Below are 20,289 nucleotides of genomic sequence, written 5' to 3'. Positions count from 1 at the left end.
AATTTTTTAGTGAAATATGAAAACTCTAAAAATAATTTAAGAAAGAAATATGTATGTGAATGTCTTAATTAAAAAAAATTAATATCTTAAAGTATACAAAGCTTTACCTTTCAAGGGACCAAAGGGAGTAAAATAATGACACACATTTTATATTTTTTCAAAGCATTTCCATGGGAGCTGGATGTTTATTTAAACAACCTCTGCTGCTCTCGCGCCTCCTTTGTGAGTCTTTGACAAATAATCAGCAAATTCTTGATAGGGCGCCTTAGCCAGAGCCTGTTCTTTCCATAAGTCAGGTGTAAGATACGCATATGTCTTAGCAATTGCAGCATATGTGGCTTTGGCGAAATTGCCGAGGGTGCAGGTAGATCCTCTGGCCGAGGTGTAGCAATCCTCAATACCAGCCATCTGAAGCAACTTCTTGGGAACCGGAGCGGATACAATACCAGTACCCCTAGGCGCTGGTATCAAACGCACTTGAACAGATCCACATTTGCCAGTCACTTTGCAAGGTACCGTGTGTGGTTTACCGATCTTGTTACCCCAATAACCACGTCGAACGGGCACAACAGAAAGCTTCGCCAGAATGATAGCACCGCGAATAGCAGTAGCTACTTCTTTGGAACACTTTACTCCCAATCCAATGTGGCCATTACTGTCTCCAATGGCAACAAAAGCCTATAAAAGACATTCAAATTCTTGTCATATGTATATTCTCGCAACATTGATTAATCAGTATTAAAAGTAAATTTTTAGCTCGCATTTTTTATCAATATTATTGTAATGTCTAACAAAAAGCTCCAAGTTTACCTTGAAACGTGTACGCTGACCGGCTCTAGTCTGCTTCTGTACAGGCATGATTTTCAGAACTTCGTCCTTCAAATCAGGTCCAAGGAACTTGTCAATGATTTCATACTCCTTGATGGGTAAAGAGAACAGATAGATGTGTTCGAGAGATAGGATCTTTCCATCTCGAACCAAACGACCCAGTTTGGTAACAGGAATCCATTCCTTACTGTCTTCTTTGCCGCGTCCACGGCCGCGTCCCCTACCTCTACCTCTACCTCCACGGCCTCTCAGACCTCCGCGATCGCCTCCTGCTCCGCGAGAGCCAAAACCTCCACGAAAGCCTCCACGTGCGGCTGGAGCAGCGTCCGCCATTCTATAATTAATTAAAATGTTATAAATTTTGATGCCAAAAGTCATTTCTATCATTTCCATATAAAAATCCTAATTTATTGAAAGTATCGCTAATAGTCGCTGTTTCCAATCAATAACCTTTACACTATGATTACCATAACAGTGTAACAAAATTATTTTGCGATTTCTACTAATTACATAAAGACAAAGATTACGTTACAATTTTTTTATATTTTATTATATAATCTTGATGTTTAAAATAATAAAGGCATGAAGAATATCCCAAATGTTAGTTTGTCAATCTAACCTAACAAACGGTGCCAACACGTGGCGTTTAACAAATTACTCTGAGTCGCGATAAAACTTTGTACAAAAGCGTTCATTTTTTAAATGTTTTGTATGGCTAAACGAGGAACGAGCAAAAACTATTTTATTAATAAATATACTCGCGAAAGAACTACAAAATTTCGGAACTTTACTCACGTTACTTCTTTCCTACGCGTAAAGTTACGGAAGAAAGATCAGTAAAGCTGGAGTTTTTGATTGCCTCGAGATGGCGTATCTGACATTGTATGACGTCATGTCCGGTGTTTCAAAAAGATAGTGCGAGAGTACCAATATATAAGGATATGATTAAATATATATTTTATTTAAATAAAGCAACTGTAAAATGATATTACAGCAATTATATTTAAAATTAATTTTTTCATAATTAGTGTAGTAAAAAATACTATGTAACAATATATGTTTAAAATTATAATATAAAAATTTTACTTTAATAGAAATATTTTTCATTATTTTCATAATAGTTTTCAGAGGAAAAAAAATGAGGAATTGAAATTTTATTTAATTTATTCAAGCAATTTATTCAAGCAATTTATTCATTAACACTATATTGTAAATTTATTTATAATATACAAAAATAGAAGTTTCTTTACATAATTTAACAATTTACCTCTCTTTCTGCCTATCACAGAATATTTATTTATTATTTAGAATATTTTTAAAAGTTTATTTGTAGTATATTAAAAATAAAGAGTAAATCTTATTTTCTTCGTTATTTAACCTTTCTACCTTTTATATATACAGATGTTATATTACGATCATCGCCAGAGTATATAAATCTCTGAAGTTTCTCCTCTAATGTATATTCTTGAAAATTATCCAATAAGCTATCCTTTGCGTTCAAATTTATGATGAGAGCATCAAATTCTTTGCCTGGCACCAAGTTACCGACTTTATCCTCAATTGAGAGTGCTAAATATAAAAAAAATATATATCATTGCATATATAATTATAAAGAAGACATCACATATATATCAGTATATAAAACAGTATAATAAATGATGTCTAACTTTACCTTTAGCACTTCCCAAAGTTGCCATATGAAAAACATCTTTATAATTAAGTGGTATATAATCATCCTTCATAACAGATAGAGAATTTGATACTTTCAAAACCGATCTTATTTCTTCCAGCATATTATAACTTGATCCACCTGATATATCTGCAAAATTTATTTATTAGCGTAATGAATATTATCAGTTAATTTTCAAGTTGTAATATCAAAATATCAGTCTTAGTATAAAATTTCTGCAAAGCAATTTCACCTGTTCCAAGACCGATTTTGATATTATTAGCTCTCAGTCTTTGCACATCGCAAAGACCGCTTCTCAGATGTATATTTGACGATGGACAATGAATTACAGCTGTTCCTCGTTGTTTAAGAATCGCGAGTTCACTGTCTTCAAGATGAACTCCGTGTGCTAGCACCGTCTGCAAAAAATTGATTAATTATATACTTTTTTAATTAAAATAACTATATTCAATCCAGATAATTATATATTTTTTATATGGAAGAATAACATTTTTTACCTAAAAGAACATTATAAAGTATACCTTATTGGTAAGAAGACCAGCAGCATCATAAACAGCTGTGTATGAGGACTGTTCTGGAAACGAGTTTTTCACTGCTTTTATCTCATCTTTATTTTCAGAGACATGACTCTATTAAAGATCTTGCATTAATATTGTATGATACATTAATGAGTATATATATATATGTATATATTATGCAAGTGAAATACCTGTATATGTAAATCTTTTGCTTTAGCAATTCTTGCTAGCTCTTGCATCAATTTCATATCACAGCTCAATGCAAATCTTGGTGTGATAACTGGTCTTACAAGCGGATTCTACAAGAAATGAAAAAAAAGACGTTTTTGCAGCATAAGATTTTCGATTTGCATAAAGAAAAAACTGTTATTTTATCACAGGCATATGCAAATAAAATATGAGTTTGAGTTTACCCCAATTTGTTCAACAGCTTCTATGAAAGCCATGGTGTCCTTAATTGATTTTTCAGTGCTTTCATAATATTCATCCTTACGCGGAGTGTTCATATTTACTTTTCCAATGAAAGCTCGTTGACCCATCTTAGCAGCTTTCTTTGCAAGAATCAGAGACGCATCGGAATATAGAGATGCAAAATAACATGCTGTTGTTGTGCCTGTTTGAATTGTTCGTTTCTGCAATAATTTAACATAATAATTAAAAGATATATAAGAATTTAATTCTATATATGTCAACTGATTATATATTTCCATACCAGAACTGCTTCAAATACTTGCTCCGCAAATTCTGTATCATTATACTTTTTTTCCAGTGGAAAAGTATAGGTCTCCAGCCAATCCAAGAGACATTTATCATAACCCAGGCCAAGATTTGGAAACTGAACCGCGTGTATATGGCAATCGATAAATCCAGGTATTATAAATTCTTCATGTGATAAAATACAAACTTTATCTACATCATAATCTGCGAGAAAATCTGTCATCTCTTTGTGATTTGTCAGATTCTCCACAACAGTAATAATCTAAATATTGCATAATATATAAATATTAACATTAGTTTTTCGTTTTATCTAGATTATTTAAAATAAATTATTAATAAATCAAAAACATTGCAAAAATATGTAGAAAATATAATCAAATATAGTTACCTTGCCATCTTCAATAACTATAGCAACATGTTTCTTAATTATCAATTCTCCATCTTCTTTTGTATGAATCAATGGGCCAATAAAAACTTGTTGAACCATTCTGCAATTCTGAATATATATATATATATATATATATATATATATATATATATATATATATAATTATGTTATATATAAATATATAACTTTATCTCTGAAATAACAATAAAAACTACATGAATTGTCATAATTTTACAATTCCATCATTTTCTCAGTTTTAAAATATTGTAAAGAAATTTTTTATAATATTTACGATTATTGTAATTTTAGTAAATAAATTATATATCATTAAATTTTTTGAACTCAGATGTCTTATATCAACAATTTTAATAATTAATGTAACACCAATAACAAAAACATGTATAGAATGCTCTACTGACTCTGAAATGGATTAAGTGACAATCTATATACTAAAAAAAAAACAAGATCTCGAACAACAAAATAGTAGATTCAACAATACGAAAATAAGTTAGAGATTATAATACGAGATACGTAAAGTAGAAACAGTTTAGAACATGCATACTCACTAACAGGCTAATGTTAAAAATTCGATTGAGATTATACGTACTGAAGAGGGGATCACGTGAATGATAGAAACATTTGTAACTTGAAACAAATACACAAAACGTGCACGTATATCTAGCAACGGCCTAAAAGCCTACTTTTCTAGTCATATTTTTTATATATCAAGAAAAGGAAGCAGAAACTGAGTCTGTCCGAAAAAAATGTTGCTCACCTCCCGCTTTTTTTTATGATGTTACCGCAATTGAACCAGATTGAACGGAATGCTGCGAGATATAGAGATAAACTCCCTTCCACGTTAATGTCAGACACAGACACGCAATCCTAAGTCATGATGCATGAATATATAGATACGATATAGTGTATTATGAAATGAACCGGATGTATATACTTCGAATGCGAAGGCACTCCTGTAGCAAAGTTAAGTGAAAATAAAATCTCATAAAAAAATGCTTATATTAAATTGTTTTCCAGTTTCTTTATTAATAAATATAACGTTTCTAAATATGTACTTTTAAATTTAAAACAAATTTTATAATTTAAATATCTCAAAATGTCTTGACAAAGTTACATAGATATTATACAAACATATTAATCTCTACTGTTTTATATAAATATAATTTATTGCCTCAACTAAAGTTTTTTAAACGCTTCTGATTTCTCACTGTAGTTGTGTCGAGAATTATAATGACGGAATAGAGAAATTATGTGAATTTTTCTTTACACTATACATCGAAATAAATACACTTTTCTCGTACATTAATATCTCAAAAGCCTTTTGACGCAATTATTGTATTCGCAGCTACAGTACGACCTCGTTGGAATGTGGACGCACTTGCAATTATTTTGTTCACCTTTTTCAGCGTTATGTTACAGTATGTATATACTTAGTTCTATTACTTATTTTATTAGTCAGAAACCGCGCAGAGAGATTGTGAAAATCACATCGGATGAGGCGCCGCGTTTCTTATCTGAACGTAATTGCTAAAAATCTGTTCGATGGGCCATCTACTTAACGGGCCGTTGCAAGTGTTCATCATCGATATTCCTTGATTCACGAAAAAGCCGAGGAAGAAAAATAGAAAACCCCACAACATTGTACGCCATGGTACGCTTCTTAATCGGAGAGGTTGCGACAATGTTGTGCTGAAAACAGAAGTTGTGTCAACAAATGAGATCTTAATTAAAACATAAGAAATTAAAGGCAATTACCATAATCTATAGTTCGGATTGGTGTCTTTGTTGACGGGGAGAACTACGGGAGAAGCTTCCTGCTTAGCATTCGTCCAAATTTCGTCATCAACGATCGGGCAATTTATTATATTTTGGCTATTGGAGTGATTCAGTCGCATGTTGTTATTTTCCTCCCTCGAGCTACGCCGAGATTCGGCCTGCTCGAAGATACCTCGTAATTCGCCGATGCTGTTAGAACTACTGTTCGACAAAATAAAAAAAAAAAAAAAAAAAAACAGCCGATGTAATGCACAAAATAACACGTTTCTTAAGATATTTAATCAATAATAATAATAATACTGACTCGGTACGATCCAGTTTCTCATTTTCCCACTTCGGAGATTCGGAACTGACAGACGGTCGCCTGAGAGTCATGCGTCCGGAAACGGAATTTCGTTGCCTCGCGGTATCCTATGTCGAACACAATAAGGCAAAAATGTAGATAACACAGCGAGTATAAAAAAGAAAGCAGGCAAGTTGAGTATCATTGTGTTAGTAGCATGAAATGTAAGAAGACTCTCAGCTGAAATACTATAACTGTAAAAGTGAAGATTCGAAGCTAAAACAATAAAACAAAATAAATTGCCTTTGACATGTCCTGTGCGTTGCCGAGCGGTCGAGACATTGTGGCTACGCTAGCTCTCCTCCTAGCAATCTAGAAAGAAAAATCGACGAAAAGACGTAACGATTAATCGATGAACCGAGATAGTGAAAGTGCAAGCGTGAGTGCGATCGATAGAATTTCTGCGAAATCGTGCAATCGTGCGAAAAATATTGTGGACAAAGCGACAAAATAGCGAATGTGACAAATTTTTAATGTGTGACGAAAAAAAAAAAAGAAACTGATAAAAGTAGCAATAGAATCTGTATTTTCGAACCATTATACGATTATTGGCGGATGTGCCGCTCCTGCATCTGATGCGAGGCAGATCATCGCCGAGCTCACCGGAATTCTCCTCTATCACGATATTGTTTTCTACCAGGATCCGTCTGGAAATGAATAGCGCATACTGTCACTGATATCATCGCGTCGCTCCGGAAACAGGAGGCAGGGAATTTTATACACTTAACACTATTGCGATACTTCACAAAGAGAATATTTATCTCGAACTGCTATCGCTAGCCAATTAACTGAACTACTGGAAACAAGCTTGCAAACAATTTTTTATGCACAACAGGAAACCTCAAAACAATATATCTCTAAAGCTCTGAACGTTGAGCCGAGGCTCAAGATACAAATTGAACGAATAGCGAATAAGAGGAAGATTATAAATCTGATCCTCACTTCGTCTCAGCGACGTTGGCGGCCAGCTTTTCGCATCGAGAGTGCAGAATCTGGAGGTACCTGTCGGCCAGCAAAACGGCGCGGGAAACCCTACGTTCCTGGTGCACAGCGCCTAAAGTCTCGGCCGCGCAGGACACTCTGTGCGCGCACCGCGCGATCATGTCCAACTGATGCCTGACCCGCTCCACCCGCTCCACGGATTCCCTGTCCGTGCATAGTGGCGCAAGTTCCTGGCGTTATGCAAAATTCAATCCCTTCAACGAATCGTGGAGAGAACGACTACTAGTTAACCGGTAAAAGTGACGCGGACGAGTTACGATTCAAACGAATAACAGGATCTCTATTCGCATACGATATTGAACAAGAATTAATAAGCGACGAGATATTTTTGTGGTCGCTTGCCTGAATAGCCTGCTGCATTCTCTGCACCTCGCAGACGAGATTCTTCTCCGTTTGATTGCGCTGCCGAAGCGACATCGACACCCTCTGCGGCAGAGTCACCCTATCTGTGCAGAGGCACAGCGAGAACGCTATGTACCTCTTCTACAATAAGAACAATCTTGTCTGGCGTAACTGTTCAATGAAAGCGTCTCGTAACTTTTTGTATTTATAAAGCGCGTTTAGTTACCTGCAGTTCGAGCTCGCTCAGGTTCTCCCTGAAAACAGAATTATTCAACGGTGAATTAAAGCCATTGCGCAAACCGAACATCGCGTGTCGATTTTCACTCACTTGACGTCCAAGTCCGTTTCCGACAGGTTGGCTATCCCGGATTCGTGCAGACGACTGTCCGTGAGACTCGGGAAGACTCTGGTTTGGTCCGAAGGTGCACTCTGGAGTTTTCCATTCTGCTTGCAACGGCACTCCGATCGGTCGCTACTTTCACCCTCCGAAATTGCTCTCCTGGTCATCAAGAGTCGCTGTAAGCGAAGACGTTTTTTTTTTTAAACAAGAACAATGCGAGTTTGTGTATGCTCGTCGCAAGTCTCTCCTTTGCAAAACTAACAAAGGTTCGTAAAAAAGTCTCAGGATGACGGAAGAAAATGCACGCGGAACGTGTTAGCTGTTGACCGCTGTCGATTAACAATCACTGCATACGCAAGATTAGGGGAGTTCATAATGATAAGAACAGTTAACTTGGCACAGATCGCACTTGCAGTGGTAATGCGACCTTCGTTCTCACGGATTGCCGGCGTTATCACATCACGTTCGGATAAATACTGCCGCGGAAGAGAACAAGAAAAAGCCGCAAGCGGTAAAGCGCGCTCCAGTGTTAATTGTAACACAAAAGCCTCGGAATAAATAATTACGGATGTTGAAAAGCGCGAGATCCCCCTCGATAAGACTCAATTGAGGGAGATGATTATTATTATGCCGTCGCTTTGTAAATGATTAATCGTTTACGAAGTGCGTCAACAGGTGAGGAGAGTGGCGGATAACAGGCAGCATTTTCGGCGGTCTTCTCTCCTCGCTTTTCCACTAATATCTGTCGAACGTTTACGCGGGCACCTAAAGGCAAATATTATTTCTCGTATCAAACGAGATAGACCGCCGGATGTTAGAAGAGGCATGTGCGTTGTGATGTTACCGCACTTCGATGTAATATTTATAACTCCGCGGTATTCCGGCGGAATCTCTCGATAGTGAAGTAATCTCTCTGGACTGCAAAAAGTGCGGGAAACACTTTATCGTTGACGATGTAGCTCGATAAATATTGCTCGTGCGCAAATCTTTTCATTTGCATCATTTGCGCCAAGTTATTTGCTCCGTGGTATTCCGGCGGAGTCTCTCGTTAGAGAAGTAATCTCTAGAATACAAAAAGTGCACAAGACTATCAATATATTTTGATAAGTGGCGCTGAGCGCTTGGATTCTCCGATAGATCTTCTGTGCCAAGTCATTTGTAATCGATATTCTTTGCCCGAAGGTTTCTTCGTATAATAAAGATATAAATGTATAGTATTACATAAAATTAGCGTTAGATAAGCAATCGAGCTAACAATATTCAGTGAGGAAAACATGTGTACATACAATGTAATTTTGTTTTTGCACATTTGTAATAGGAATGCAAGTACAAAGAGCACGTGAAAGCAAAGTGGTCGACTTAATTTAGCACGGAGAGTGATGGAGAAGTCGCTGAAGCTTTGTCGGCCGCACGATCAACGCATAAATATATCGCGGAGACACATATAAGGAAAAAATACGCGAGAGCAACCTTGCCGCCGGGATTTTCGTCGCAGACCCGTAATTACTACAACTATGTCAGTAAAAATTAGTATAACGGACAATGAATCAAGACCAAGATTTATCTCATGACTAGTGAATCTTGCAAAAGAGAATGCAAATACACGTCGATGAGGTATTCATATAAATAATTGGGAAATAAAGTAAGAAATGTATGCGGTTGAATTTAAATGACGGTTAAAATACATTTCGAAATGTTTCCACAGTAAATATGCGTATTTGATCATATATTTTTGTGACAGAAGGATTTATTTTCACCGAGAGTTGATAAATCGCGTGAAGTAAAGATCTGTCCAGCCGATGACAAATTAATTATCATGAAATGTAAAATAAATTAAGAGAAATTGCGTAAAATATACATAGATGTTTCTTAGGTATTGCATTAAATGATTATAGATTATTTGCTCATTTCCGTATGTAAACATGACCGCGCGGAAAAAAAAGATACTATTTTTATTTACAAATTACGATAACAAAAGTTACTTCCTTCTGCGTGAGCTACTGATTATGAAAGTGCTGTAAAGATTATTTATCGTTTATAAATATTAATTCTTATAGAAATCTTATAATTATCAAACCAATTCATGGAAATAAACTGCTAACAACGTATTTAATGAGATAAATGATGCCGCGTTAAAAAGAATCATACAACTTGTTTTTCTAACATTTTTTTAGGTGTGCTGAAAACCTGTTTTTACAAGATTTTTATCTTACAATTCTAGCACTTGGAAAAACAATAAAATTGTTACAAAAAAAGGAAGATTGAAATATTAAAATGATATGATAAACTGTAAAATTATTTCAATTCTAATATAAATACTGAGAATTGCGTATGTTAATTAGAGGCTAGAGTGATAGCGAGCTTGCGAGATACAATCGCATGCCGGATAATTACGTTTTATATGAATAATTAGTGCCAACTGACCGCAGATTTATCATTGCTCGCCTATCCCACTCCCAACGCAGTAATAATTATCGATATCAAAGAATCTTAACTGAGTGGCTCAATTAATAGTCGCATCACTCAAGACGTATGCGTGTTGAAGAAACATATCAACTCAATTGCTTTGCGTGCAACTGCGATTGAACACTTGTCAATGTTCAAGTTATACGTGTCAGACACGCTATTCTATCCAATTTAATCCAATCCGTCGTAATAGCGCTACAAATTAAATCGCTTTGTTTTTTTTCTTTTTTTTAAAGTGTTTTTTTTTTTTTCAAATAGCGTTATAAGAAGCATTATGTCTCATTTCTGAATTACAATTGAAATTATAAATTTATAGTTTTTTCGCCTTACGTGTAAATTTTATTTCACATACCTGTCGTCTCCCTTGCTTCACGTTCAACAGGTCCCTGCCGCACGATTTTCCGTCGTTCTGCGCATTCCTGCATGGCACCACCTTTGTAGAAGCCGAATCGCTCGCCGATGTGCGCGATACGGCACTGACTGCTCTATCGGCGTTGTTCGCGACTTTCTCGCCGATACATTGATCACTGGACCCTGCCGCCGGCTCGCATTCGCTGTCCGAACCGGCCGAACTCTCCTCGCGACTCGACATTTGGCTATCGACTGATCGCTCGACTCGCTTCTTGCCGTTGACTCTCCGTGCATTCGCTTGAGAGTGGGGATTCTCAGAATCCGCGATATTCGCTAATTTGCCGGGAGAAAATAAAATCGAATTAACAAAGCCTCCGCTTGATGATCCCTTCGAAGAAGAATGTGAAAGTTGAATTTGCATGATTTTTGATCGATATTGTATTTTGATGCTTGATATTCGCTGTATCACTTTCGGTTTATGTACTATTAAATTAATATCAAATATAAAATATAGCAATTCGGATTTTATGCATTTAACTGAAATTGATTAATTGACTCTCGTCAAGATTAATTAAGATTAGATCGTAAGACTTACCACTGGGATGATTGTGTAGAATCAAGCGACGAGCTGACGTTGGGTATTTCTGGGAAATATTCCCGTTCGGGAATTTCGGCTTGAACATCACTTCTACTTCGCGCTCGTCTATAATAATTGAAGATGAATGTACGGCAGCGTCATCTCTCCCGCGTCCGCGGTCAACGATGGAAGACAGAGGAGAGCTCGAAATCGCCAATTCGGGGAAACCTGCAGCGGACGGAGCGCAGTCGGAAACCTCGGCGACTTCGTTCAGCTCGCTTTTAACTTTTTGTGGAAATTTCAAGCGCGTGGGCGCCAAACAGACTTTTCTAACCGACTGACCAATCGACGGTTCATCCTCCAACAGACTGTCCCGAGATTGTTTCTGCGGCGTGGAATTGGTCGAGGAATCGCTGTCGTTCTTTATATTGCGGTAATTCTGATTGAACGAATACTTGAACGCGCCACTCTCGACGTTGTCGTCGTGCCTCTCGTTGATTTTAGCGGGCTGATCGCAGGACGACTGTCTCATTTTCAGGACAGACTCTTGATCGTCGCGCGGATCTTGCATCAAGTCGAACGAACGGCAATAAACAGAGATCTTTCTACGGGGGCTCGTCGGATTGTTCACGCCGCTCGCTTCCGGTGTTTGGATGCTCTTGGCACTCGTTTCCTCCTCCGATGCAATCTTCGAATTCACTTGCAGGTCGCTTACCTGCGACATTTCACTCGACTGATTTCCCTCAGGATGGACGAAATCCTTCTCAGATGAAATGCGTGGCTCTAAAGTCAACGCGGATTTTTTGTCGCTGCTTCCTTGCGTTAAACCGTCACCCTGCGCGAACGAAACATCGGGAGAATTTGCTCTTGAACTTTGACAATCAGATGTCTGTCGCTCCGAGTCTTTCCTGTTCAGCGGAGATGACTGCTGCGATTGCGGACTCGATGATAATGTATGTATCGATCGATATCTATTGGCAACAAAATAATTAGCTTAAATAACAGTAATTTGATTATTATCGAGAAACTCGTACGTAGAAAAATAATAGAATATTCATGAGATTACATCGCGCGGTCGATTTCTCTCTCTCTCTCTCTCTCTCTCTCTCTCTCTCTCTCTTTACATAATGCAGAAAATATATTTCAATACTTCTATATTCCATAAAGAATTTCATGTAACTCGACCTTGAACTTGCAGATGACGACGAATGATCTTTGGCAAGCGTGTTCAAAGTGCTCTCGATAATGTCGTGTAACTCTTCGACGATGGGACTGATGATGTGGGCTTGACTTTTGATGCTTGGATACGTTCTTATAACTTTCAAAAATACATCGTCGTGCGGAGAATCATTATCATCTTTGTCCTCATTCACGCATTGCGGAGTTATTGGCCATAGATTCGTCCCCGGCTTTGGATACAGTTGGCTATAAAATAGCGATTAAAAAAAACTAATATATTTAACACAATTAGGATCTCGAATAAAGGCACAACATTGGACGAACCACAGAGAGTGTACAAAATTGACCGCAAATAAATTTTCGCGCATTACAGACAATTTGTTTCGACATATAACTTGTTTCGATGTATAACTACCAAGCTATTTGTATGCCAACAATAATCGTCAGCAAAACGCGCATTCTTGCGTAATGTACATCTATTAAAATTTTAATAACCTTGGCATTTTTATTCTTAGAAGCGAATCGAATCGAGTAAATCCGAAGCGAAAGAATTGTGAAGAATCTCTTCCTATGCTTTTGCTTATATCGTAAGAAAAAAAAAAAAAAAAAAAAAAAAGAAAAAATTTATGACATATAGCAGAAAGCAGCGAAAACATTTTCTACATAATCAAAATGGAAATTTATGCGCGATTGTTCTTATTTGGCTTCTCGTATTTTTGCGTTTTTTTGTCCACGTCTGCCCGCAAATGAGGTCAATCTCGATGACATCAACAATTCGTGCGGGCTAATTAGAACTGCATGCATGCTGCATGTGCGCATTGATTTAGCGCGGTGATCATGCCGTTAAAGCGGACAAATCAAACTGTCCTTGCTGTGCGCGCTAATGTCAGTATTACATCAATGCTACCTATGTTTGCATCTCAGGCGCGCGTGTATCACTAATTACTTTTTCATGAGTTACTCGACTTCGTGCGAATCGATCGAAATATTTTCCGTCGAAGTATCTTACGTTCCTTGAGATTCTCGAGGAATTTATTACCTCGCTATTTACTTCGGAACTGTTAAAAAGTCGATCACGTCAGTGCGATGCAATTGAAATCGTTCGGATTCTAGCTTAAAAATTCGATAAAGTCAATCTTATTGCCGCGGGATAATTTCTCAGTGATAAAAATAAGTTGTCGGCCGAACAAATCACTTTTCGATGTGCGGGATGTGATTTTTTTCAGGAATGTTCGGGATGCTGCGCTAACTCTGCTGAGGTATCGACACGCGCGGAGAGAAGGTCCGGAGCGTACTGATTGCACTCGCCCGGTGAAACCAGGTTTCATTGGCGATGCTCGTCGTTTCTCCGCGCGGCGCACAAGGTGATCTCCGGGATGCGTTTCGAGAGAGCTCGGTGGCAATTCTGGTAATTGCTCGTGTGAAAAATATATATTTCCCTGAAACGCCTCGTTATATTTTCAGTTCTAATTGCGCAAAATCGTTTATTGAAGCGAAAAAAGTTAATAAACGTTTAAGAATATTTTCCAATTCAGTATGCTATTGTACTATCAAATGTTATCGATTTCAATCCTCGCGACTTCAAGTCTCGCTAGACATTTTCTTCTCGGCGAAAAATCAATTGGGATTTACGATAAAGTCGTGTTATCGCTTGAACGTATCTATAAATTTTCGCGTCTAATAATGATAAGCACGTGTACTCTAATGTCGCTTTACAATCGGTTTCAACACATCCCGAGTTCCTCCACTTTTTTTGAAGCCAATATCTCGATCGAAAAATATTGCGGGATTTAAATTTCCTGGAAAAAAAAATTACGCACTTATAAATTACGAGAAAATAAAACCAGAAATGCTCTGCAAGCGAATCAGGTTAATCGGCGAGCACTTCTTTTTTTTTGTTGGACCGCGATGGAGCAAGAGCGAATAGGAAATCACGATTTAGGACGAGATTCGGGACAACCCGGTTATTTTTGCGTGGAGTGTCATACGAAGGCGCTGTCATATATGCAGACACGATAAACGCGGGACATGGCTATTTTTATGGGAAACTCTATAAACCCGCCCGCTATGTCCGACCTTGATCCAGATACACGAACGACGATCATTTGCTTCGGAAATTGGGATATTTCTCTCGTTTATGAGACGTGCATTGCTTAAGATTATTGCGTCGATTATTGGGACGTTCGGGCCTTTCTCGAAAATCTCGATTCGCACGCAAGGTCTTGCACTTGTCTACATAACAAGAAAAATTATTCGATATAACAAAGTCGTAATAGACTTTTCTTCCGGGAATTCATAAATCATCTTCAGCTTTTTACACGCAAATGAACAGAACTTTGCACACAGGCGCTCAAGTGGTTCGTTATTGTTAACAAATGATAATGCCGTTAACTTACGCGCGTGTCAGAAACAGGTCCTGGAAACTCGTGACACCATATTGGCCCAAATCTTCGGTCGTATTCATCGAATCGGCTCGAAGCTGCGTGCTCGATTCTTTGGTATTCTTTTTCGTGATCTCTTCGGTCGTCTGTGTAAAAGAAAAACGTAGCTTGTTCGGTTGCTGCTGCTGGCCAGATAAAAGCGGAAGAAGAAAAGAAGAGAGAAAGACCGTGAACGTGAAATTGACAAGCACGCGTATCGCTTTGTCATGAAAATAAACGCTCGCGGCGAACGCGGTCATCTGATGATAATAGAGAGTACAACGCGCATGTCAAGGTAGTCAAGTGCTTTGACAATATCAATGATGTTTGTAGTGAATAAAAAATACCGAAATAAGAAAAAGACCGAATACAACTAACCATATTCAGCAAAAAAGCTACTTTGTGTTTCAATGCTTCGATATTGTAGGCTCTTGCGCTCATATCTTGCGGGTTGAACTGGAGTACGTCATAAGTAGAGCCTCGCATCGCGATAAGAGTCTGTACCACTCTGAAAGTCAATCACAGACGAAATGTAACCAAAAATGTAAACGTAAACAAAACTTCATCCGAATCGTACGAAAAAGTTGATCAATATAAAAAATCAAACGTAATAAAACTAAGATAATGACTTTTCTATCTGTTCCGATATCGTGGAAATTACTGCATCGTATTCATCCAGTTCTTCTTCGAGATCTAGTTTGCACGACTCGTACCTGCTACATTCGGCTGCAAAACCCTGCAACACAAAATGTAAAACACGGAGTGTTTTTATTGAAAACAGAAAACTACTCAAAATTTTCATTACATATTTTTTGCCCTTTAATTCGGTAAATTGATAGTCACAATTAATTCAGTATGCGTTAAAAAAGTAATCAAAACAAATGTTTTTACTTACTGAAGCTTTTAATTCCGCGTACAATGAATTTTGTAGCGGCACTTTTTCCGATTTGTAAGGCGTGCTATGCGTACAGCGTCTATCCATGTCGAAAATTGGCGACATCGACAACTATAAATATCGTGACGATTATACTGCGAGAAAAATCATTGTTACATAATTCAAATTTTTTACTACATTAATTGATAATTTACTCTTTCACCAGAATTGTATCCATTAAGAACCGAAATCGATTGGAGTTCCGTGTTTTCTTCCGTAAGCTGACGATTCCTTTCGCGCAGATTCTATAAAGTACGTTTCTCGCTGTACCATTATAACTTATAATTATAATTCTGTGTAATTTGTACATAAATGCTTACACGAATTTTGTATTCATAAGTTTCCCTCATGCTAATGTTTGTACTCTCCAATTCGGTCATTGTAACTTTTAACTCGTTGCACTCATTTTCCTTTTCGTCAAATTTTTCTTGTAGTTTGACAATTTGTCTCAAGCAATTCGTTTTTTCCTTACTAATTTTTTCCACTTTTTCTTTTAAAGATGGTATAGCTTGTACCTATTTATTTACATAAAAATATAAATTTCAAAAATTAGACACAAAGATTTTTCTCGCCACTAAATATCGAGAATTTATTCGGCTATTAGTTCTAAGAAATTATACAAAGAGACGAAATGTGAAAATTTAATATTATAAAATAGAAAATTTTATCTATTGTATAAAATAAAAAGGTTTGTGTTTTATTGTATGCTTCTATACTATAATAATTCAATATTTCTTTGTTACACTGCAAAACATAAAGATATAAATCTTCGCGGTGGAAGTCATAAATAATTCCGCTTATAAATAAATAAATTGCGACTAGTTTTACCTCAATCTCGATGGCTTCTAATTGTTTCATTAAAGTCTGGTATTCTTTCGTAGATTTCTGAAGAGTCAAAGTCATAGTCTTTTCGTTCTTAATCGCCTCGTTCAATTGCTCTCTCTGCTCGTCGTTCTCTTTCTCGAGTTGCTGACACTTCTGAACGTAACGATCTCTGCACCGATAAAATGTAAATGATCTCGCATAAATAAAAGTGCCATGAAAATTTATAGACCGGTGTTGAATTTATCTGCGAATAGTCGAAGCACTTCGGCATTAAATAAGAGATATACATACAACTGTTTTTCGATAATGCTGTGTTGCTGTCTGGCATTGTTGACTGACGCTTCGTGCCGTTCAAGCTCGTCGTGAAGGAAAATATTCTCCTCCTGGAGTTCCCGAAATTTCACACGGAGCTCAAAATCCACGATGTCCTTATTCGTGTCCATAGTTTTCATTGACGTGTCCGCGTCGTTCACGATGCTGCAATTTGCGTCATGTAATTTGCGTTGTAATTGCCAGTCGTAATACATAGGAAAACAGTTATTATTAATGGCATAACGCACACTTTATATACCTGCATTACGTACTGCGAATACATTTTTTTATATGTATCGCAAACCATCAGAAAAAATGGAATATTTATCAACTTTGAGCAAATCAAGCAAAACCTGAATTAAATGTTACCAATCATGTAAATAAAAAATAACTAAACACAACTCTGCGTGCAACTAATAACACCAATTAAAAGTAAAAATAATAAAAAAATTAATAATAAAAAAAAAGTAATTGCGCATTTAATAAAATTATGTGAGCATTGAGATAAATCGATGTTAAAATAATATCGGCTCTCAATCGCGTATTAAATTCATCTGAAAACAATCTCGTAACGCAGCACGAACGTTTGCTCCTTACGTCTTGTGTCGATCACAAATCATAATCGGTCAAGTCGCGCTATCATAAACGCGCCGGCATCGTGTGAATAAGTTAACTCGGAACTTCCGAGTTCTTCACATTAACCTTACGAATTTACGTTTGTTTATTCGCGATAATAATCAAGATCGCTACATTAAACGAGAGGATCTGCGGGCGTTGCGCGCGTGCGATCGGTGCGTGCAAAAAAGAAAACGTAGTAATTCTAAAAATAAATCGGCCGAGATTTTCCTCTGTTTACGATCGCGAAAATGAGCGTGCGGTACGTCAAACCAGGACCACCAGATATGACCACGAGCGGGCAGCAACTGAACACCTCACACGCGAATTGCATAAGAGATATCGCCGCCGATTTCCAGCTGCCACAATATTCGCGCGGCGTCACGCTGCGCGTGTAACACCTGTGTGTGTCACTTATTCGGTCTATTTGATAATGGAAAAGTATATACAATCAGAATGTACGTTCGATCGTACAAATAACGAAAAGAAAAAAAAAAAGAACAGATATTCTACGGGAACAGTAGTGTGGACTCGAATAATCCACGATGAAATTATACAAGTTTTCAATCTGTTCCTATGATCTACTATCGGTTTCTTTGAAGGTCGCTCCTGCAAAATTTAACGAGCCATATACATCGCTTGCGCTATACGCGTTAAAGTAAAGAAAGTAAACTGGCTCGCGAGAACATTTGCATATGTGCGCGCGTCTGTGTGCGTGTGTGTATGCGCGCATTACGCATATCATGTGCTTATAAAACCGCGAATAATTTTTCAATGTCTCTGAATGGGAGGCAGCATAAACGGCTAGATAGAGGCTAGATTACCCATACGATTGAAGCAGTCGAGCTGCGATAATGTCCTGCTGAATGGTCGAAAAATATCGTCTGCACATGTAGGACGTGTTTTATGTCGTTTTCCAGAAATAATCCGCACAAAAGGTGCCACCCATCCGTGCCGCGAGTTTATTTTGCAGTAAATTTGCATGTTTATGCTGCATCGGTCTTCGATCAATTTCTCTACGCACTCGCACACGCCGTCGCGAGTGTTGTTCTTTTCCCTCTCAGCGTTCCATGTACCGAGTTCACGGTTGAGTAGATTCCGCGTCGTTAGACCGTACACGCGATAGTTTCGCGCGGTGGTTTCTTAATTTACAGCACAATTTAATCTATTTAAAAAAAAAAAAAAACCTCGACGAAAGCGTTTTTCTTTTTCTTTTCTGTACCAAACTACTGATTTATTTCACTACATACGCGCAAAAATGCGTTTTCTGTTTACTTACTAGATTTTTTCCTCCGTATTATTATTACTGTCCTGCAAAGGCTGAATCTGCCGCAAGTTGGCGATCCAGCATTTTGTCGCTTCCTTGAATTGTTGCAAATTTACATGGTCGTTCATCGAAACGGTTTCCAAACACTTCCACAACTCCGCCAGATTGTCAATTCTGTCAATCAAAACATTAGTGCAATTATGATTCATAAGAATAATCCTTGCATAAAAATTGATCGACAGCGACGACCGAGAAATTCGTGCAATTTTACAACAATAACGCTAAACGCGAGCAAATGCTGTGCTTGTATTAAATTGTACTTGTGTATTAAAAATGCACAGTTCGACAATGCGAGTTTTGCAAGATTTTTCATAAACTTGCTTTGCGGAACGTGAAAACGTATTGTACCTGAAGTCAAGCGCGATAAGTCGTCGATCGCACTTGTCCTTGTATTGATCAACGGGCATACATACACCGGTAATTTGTTTCAAGTTATCGCGGTCGCGTCTTGCGTTCGACCGCGTGTCAACATTGACGAACGACAACCGTCTGTCTCGCGCTCGCTGAAGAGAATAACATTATTCAGCTGACACTCACGACCAGGTCGGCAATTGTTCCTGGATATAGCTGATGATCTTGGAGATCTGCAGCCCGTCGCCTATCGATAGCGTTAAATCCGACGTCGACATAGATACGTCGCATTCCATAAATATGTGCTGCAGAACTGGAAAAAGGATTTCGTTTCTGTTCACTTTACGATCGACTCTCGATGATCCACTGTGAGACTGTTGCGTGGGCAAACTTGACTTAATTCAAAAATTCGAAAAATTAAAGGCACGCTACGATTGAAAAATAGTTCATTGGTCAAATGGAGATCTAGAGGTTAATCAAGTTTCAAAAAACTGCTATTAATTAAACTGACAATTTAGATTAATCGAATGGCGAACTACTCAAACGGAAGCTCTCAATGATTTCAACGAATGCCTCGATATCGCACATTGTGAAACTTTTAAAGTTTATTTGTAATTTGACTCACTATTTTCTAATTCAACGTCTTTTGTAACAACTGCGGACATGATTGGAAGCCCTCACAACATTCTGGGAAACATTTGGGGAATGAACAACAAAGAGAGAGATTTCGATCGCGAGTGTGACAGCGAGTTCGCGAGTGAATACGTTCATTAATCGCTTTTAGCACAATATCTTTGAGCACTTCAACCACAGAAAACGCGACATATTCATCATCAGCACTGAAAAGCCGGGTCAAGACTACGACTACCCTCGTTTCATCGATGGAGGGGAACCGGGACAAAGAAGGGTACAACTTCTGAAGTTGTCCGTTTACATTCACCGCGATTCGTATTAGTTGCGGTGCTGATAC

The 20,289-nt window shown here is 37.7% G+C and overlaps 3 protein-coding genes across 16 annotated transcripts; all 3 read right to left on the bottom strand.

Annotated features, from left to right (window-relative positions):
* Nucleotides 1–145: 145 nt before the first annotated feature.
* Nucleotides 146–1,738, bottom strand: RpS2 (ribosomal protein S2). The gene is made up of 3 exons (XM_012376698.2): nucleotides 1,624–1,738; nucleotides 811–1,162; nucleotides 146–678 (listed from the first exon to the last, which is right to left on the bottom strand). The coding sequence occupies exons 2-3, from the start codon at nucleotides 1,159–1,161 to the stop codon at nucleotides 190–192; spliced, it is 840 nt and encodes a 279-aa protein (XP_012232121.1). The 5' UTR covers nucleotide 1,162; nucleotides 1,624–1,738; the 3' UTR covers nucleotides 146–189.
* A 263-nt stretch (nucleotides 1,739–2,001) lies between these two features.
* Nucleotides 2,002–5,031, bottom strand: DhpD (guanine deaminase). 2 transcript variants are annotated; one of them, XM_067353195.1, is made up of 9 exons: nucleotides 4,917–5,031; nucleotides 4,142–4,334; nucleotides 3,749–4,015; nucleotides 3,450–3,668; nucleotides 3,228–3,335; nucleotides 3,040–3,147; nucleotides 2,751–2,916; nucleotides 2,501–2,647; nucleotides 2,002–2,397 (listed from the first exon to the last, which is right to left on the bottom strand). In XM_067353195.1, the coding sequence occupies exons 2-9, from the start codon at nucleotides 4,238–4,240 to the stop codon at nucleotides 2,198–2,200; spliced, it is 1,314 nt and encodes a 437-aa protein (XP_067209296.1). In that variant the 5' UTR covers nucleotides 4,241–4,334; nucleotides 4,917–5,031; the 3' UTR covers nucleotides 2,002–2,197. The 2 variants fall into 2 exon arrangements, with proteins under 2 accessions (XP_067209296.1, XP_012232118.1); XM_012376695.2 differs by having other exon boundaries at nucleotides 4,142–4,249; nucleotides 4,917–4,935.
* A 134-nt stretch (nucleotides 5,032–5,165) lies between these two features.
* On the bottom strand, nucleotides 5,166–20,234 carry LOC105677822 (putative leucine-rich repeat-containing protein DDB_G0290503). Of its 13 annotated transcripts, none has more exons than XM_067353170.1 (23): nucleotides 19,945–20,228; nucleotides 19,506–19,632; nucleotides 18,921–19,082; nucleotides 17,006–17,191; nucleotides 16,718–16,883; nucleotides 16,210–16,404; nucleotides 16,045–16,134; nucleotides 15,851–15,961; nucleotides 15,585–15,691; nucleotides 15,334–15,463; nucleotides 14,932–15,062; nucleotides 12,542–12,781; nucleotides 11,375–12,327; nucleotides 10,781–11,112; nucleotides 7,951–8,138; nucleotides 7,849–7,876; nucleotides 7,623–7,763; nucleotides 7,221–7,450; nucleotides 6,814–6,925; nucleotides 6,522–6,590; nucleotides 6,240–6,346; nucleotides 5,915–6,133; nucleotides 5,166–5,848 (listed from the first exon to the last, which is right to left on the bottom strand). In XM_067353170.1, exons 1-23 carry the CDS (start codon nucleotides 19,982–19,984, stop codon nucleotides 5,644–5,646), a joined length of 4,269 nt encoding a protein of 1,422 aa, XP_067209271.1. In that variant the 5' UTR covers nucleotides 19,985–20,228; the 3' UTR covers nucleotides 5,166–5,643. The 13 variants fall into 13 exon arrangements, 12 of the variants coding, with proteins under 12 accessions (XP_067209271.1, XP_012232117.2, XP_067209273.1 ...); XM_012376694.2 differs by having other exon boundaries at nucleotides 5,915–6,136; nucleotides 19,945–20,226; XM_067353172.1 differs by lacking the exon at nucleotides 6,522–6,590.
* Between the last annotated feature and the right edge of the window lie 55 nt (nucleotides 20,235–20,289).

Source organism: Linepithema humile, chromosome 4 (assembly GCF_040581485.1).
Source record: "Linepithema humile isolate Giens D197 chromosome 4, Lhum_UNIL_v1.0, whole genome shotgun sequence".
NCBI lineage: Eukaryota > Metazoa > Arthropoda > Insecta > Hymenoptera > Formicidae > Linepithema > Linepithema humile.
This window is presented reverse-complemented; position numbering and strand designations above follow the sequence as displayed.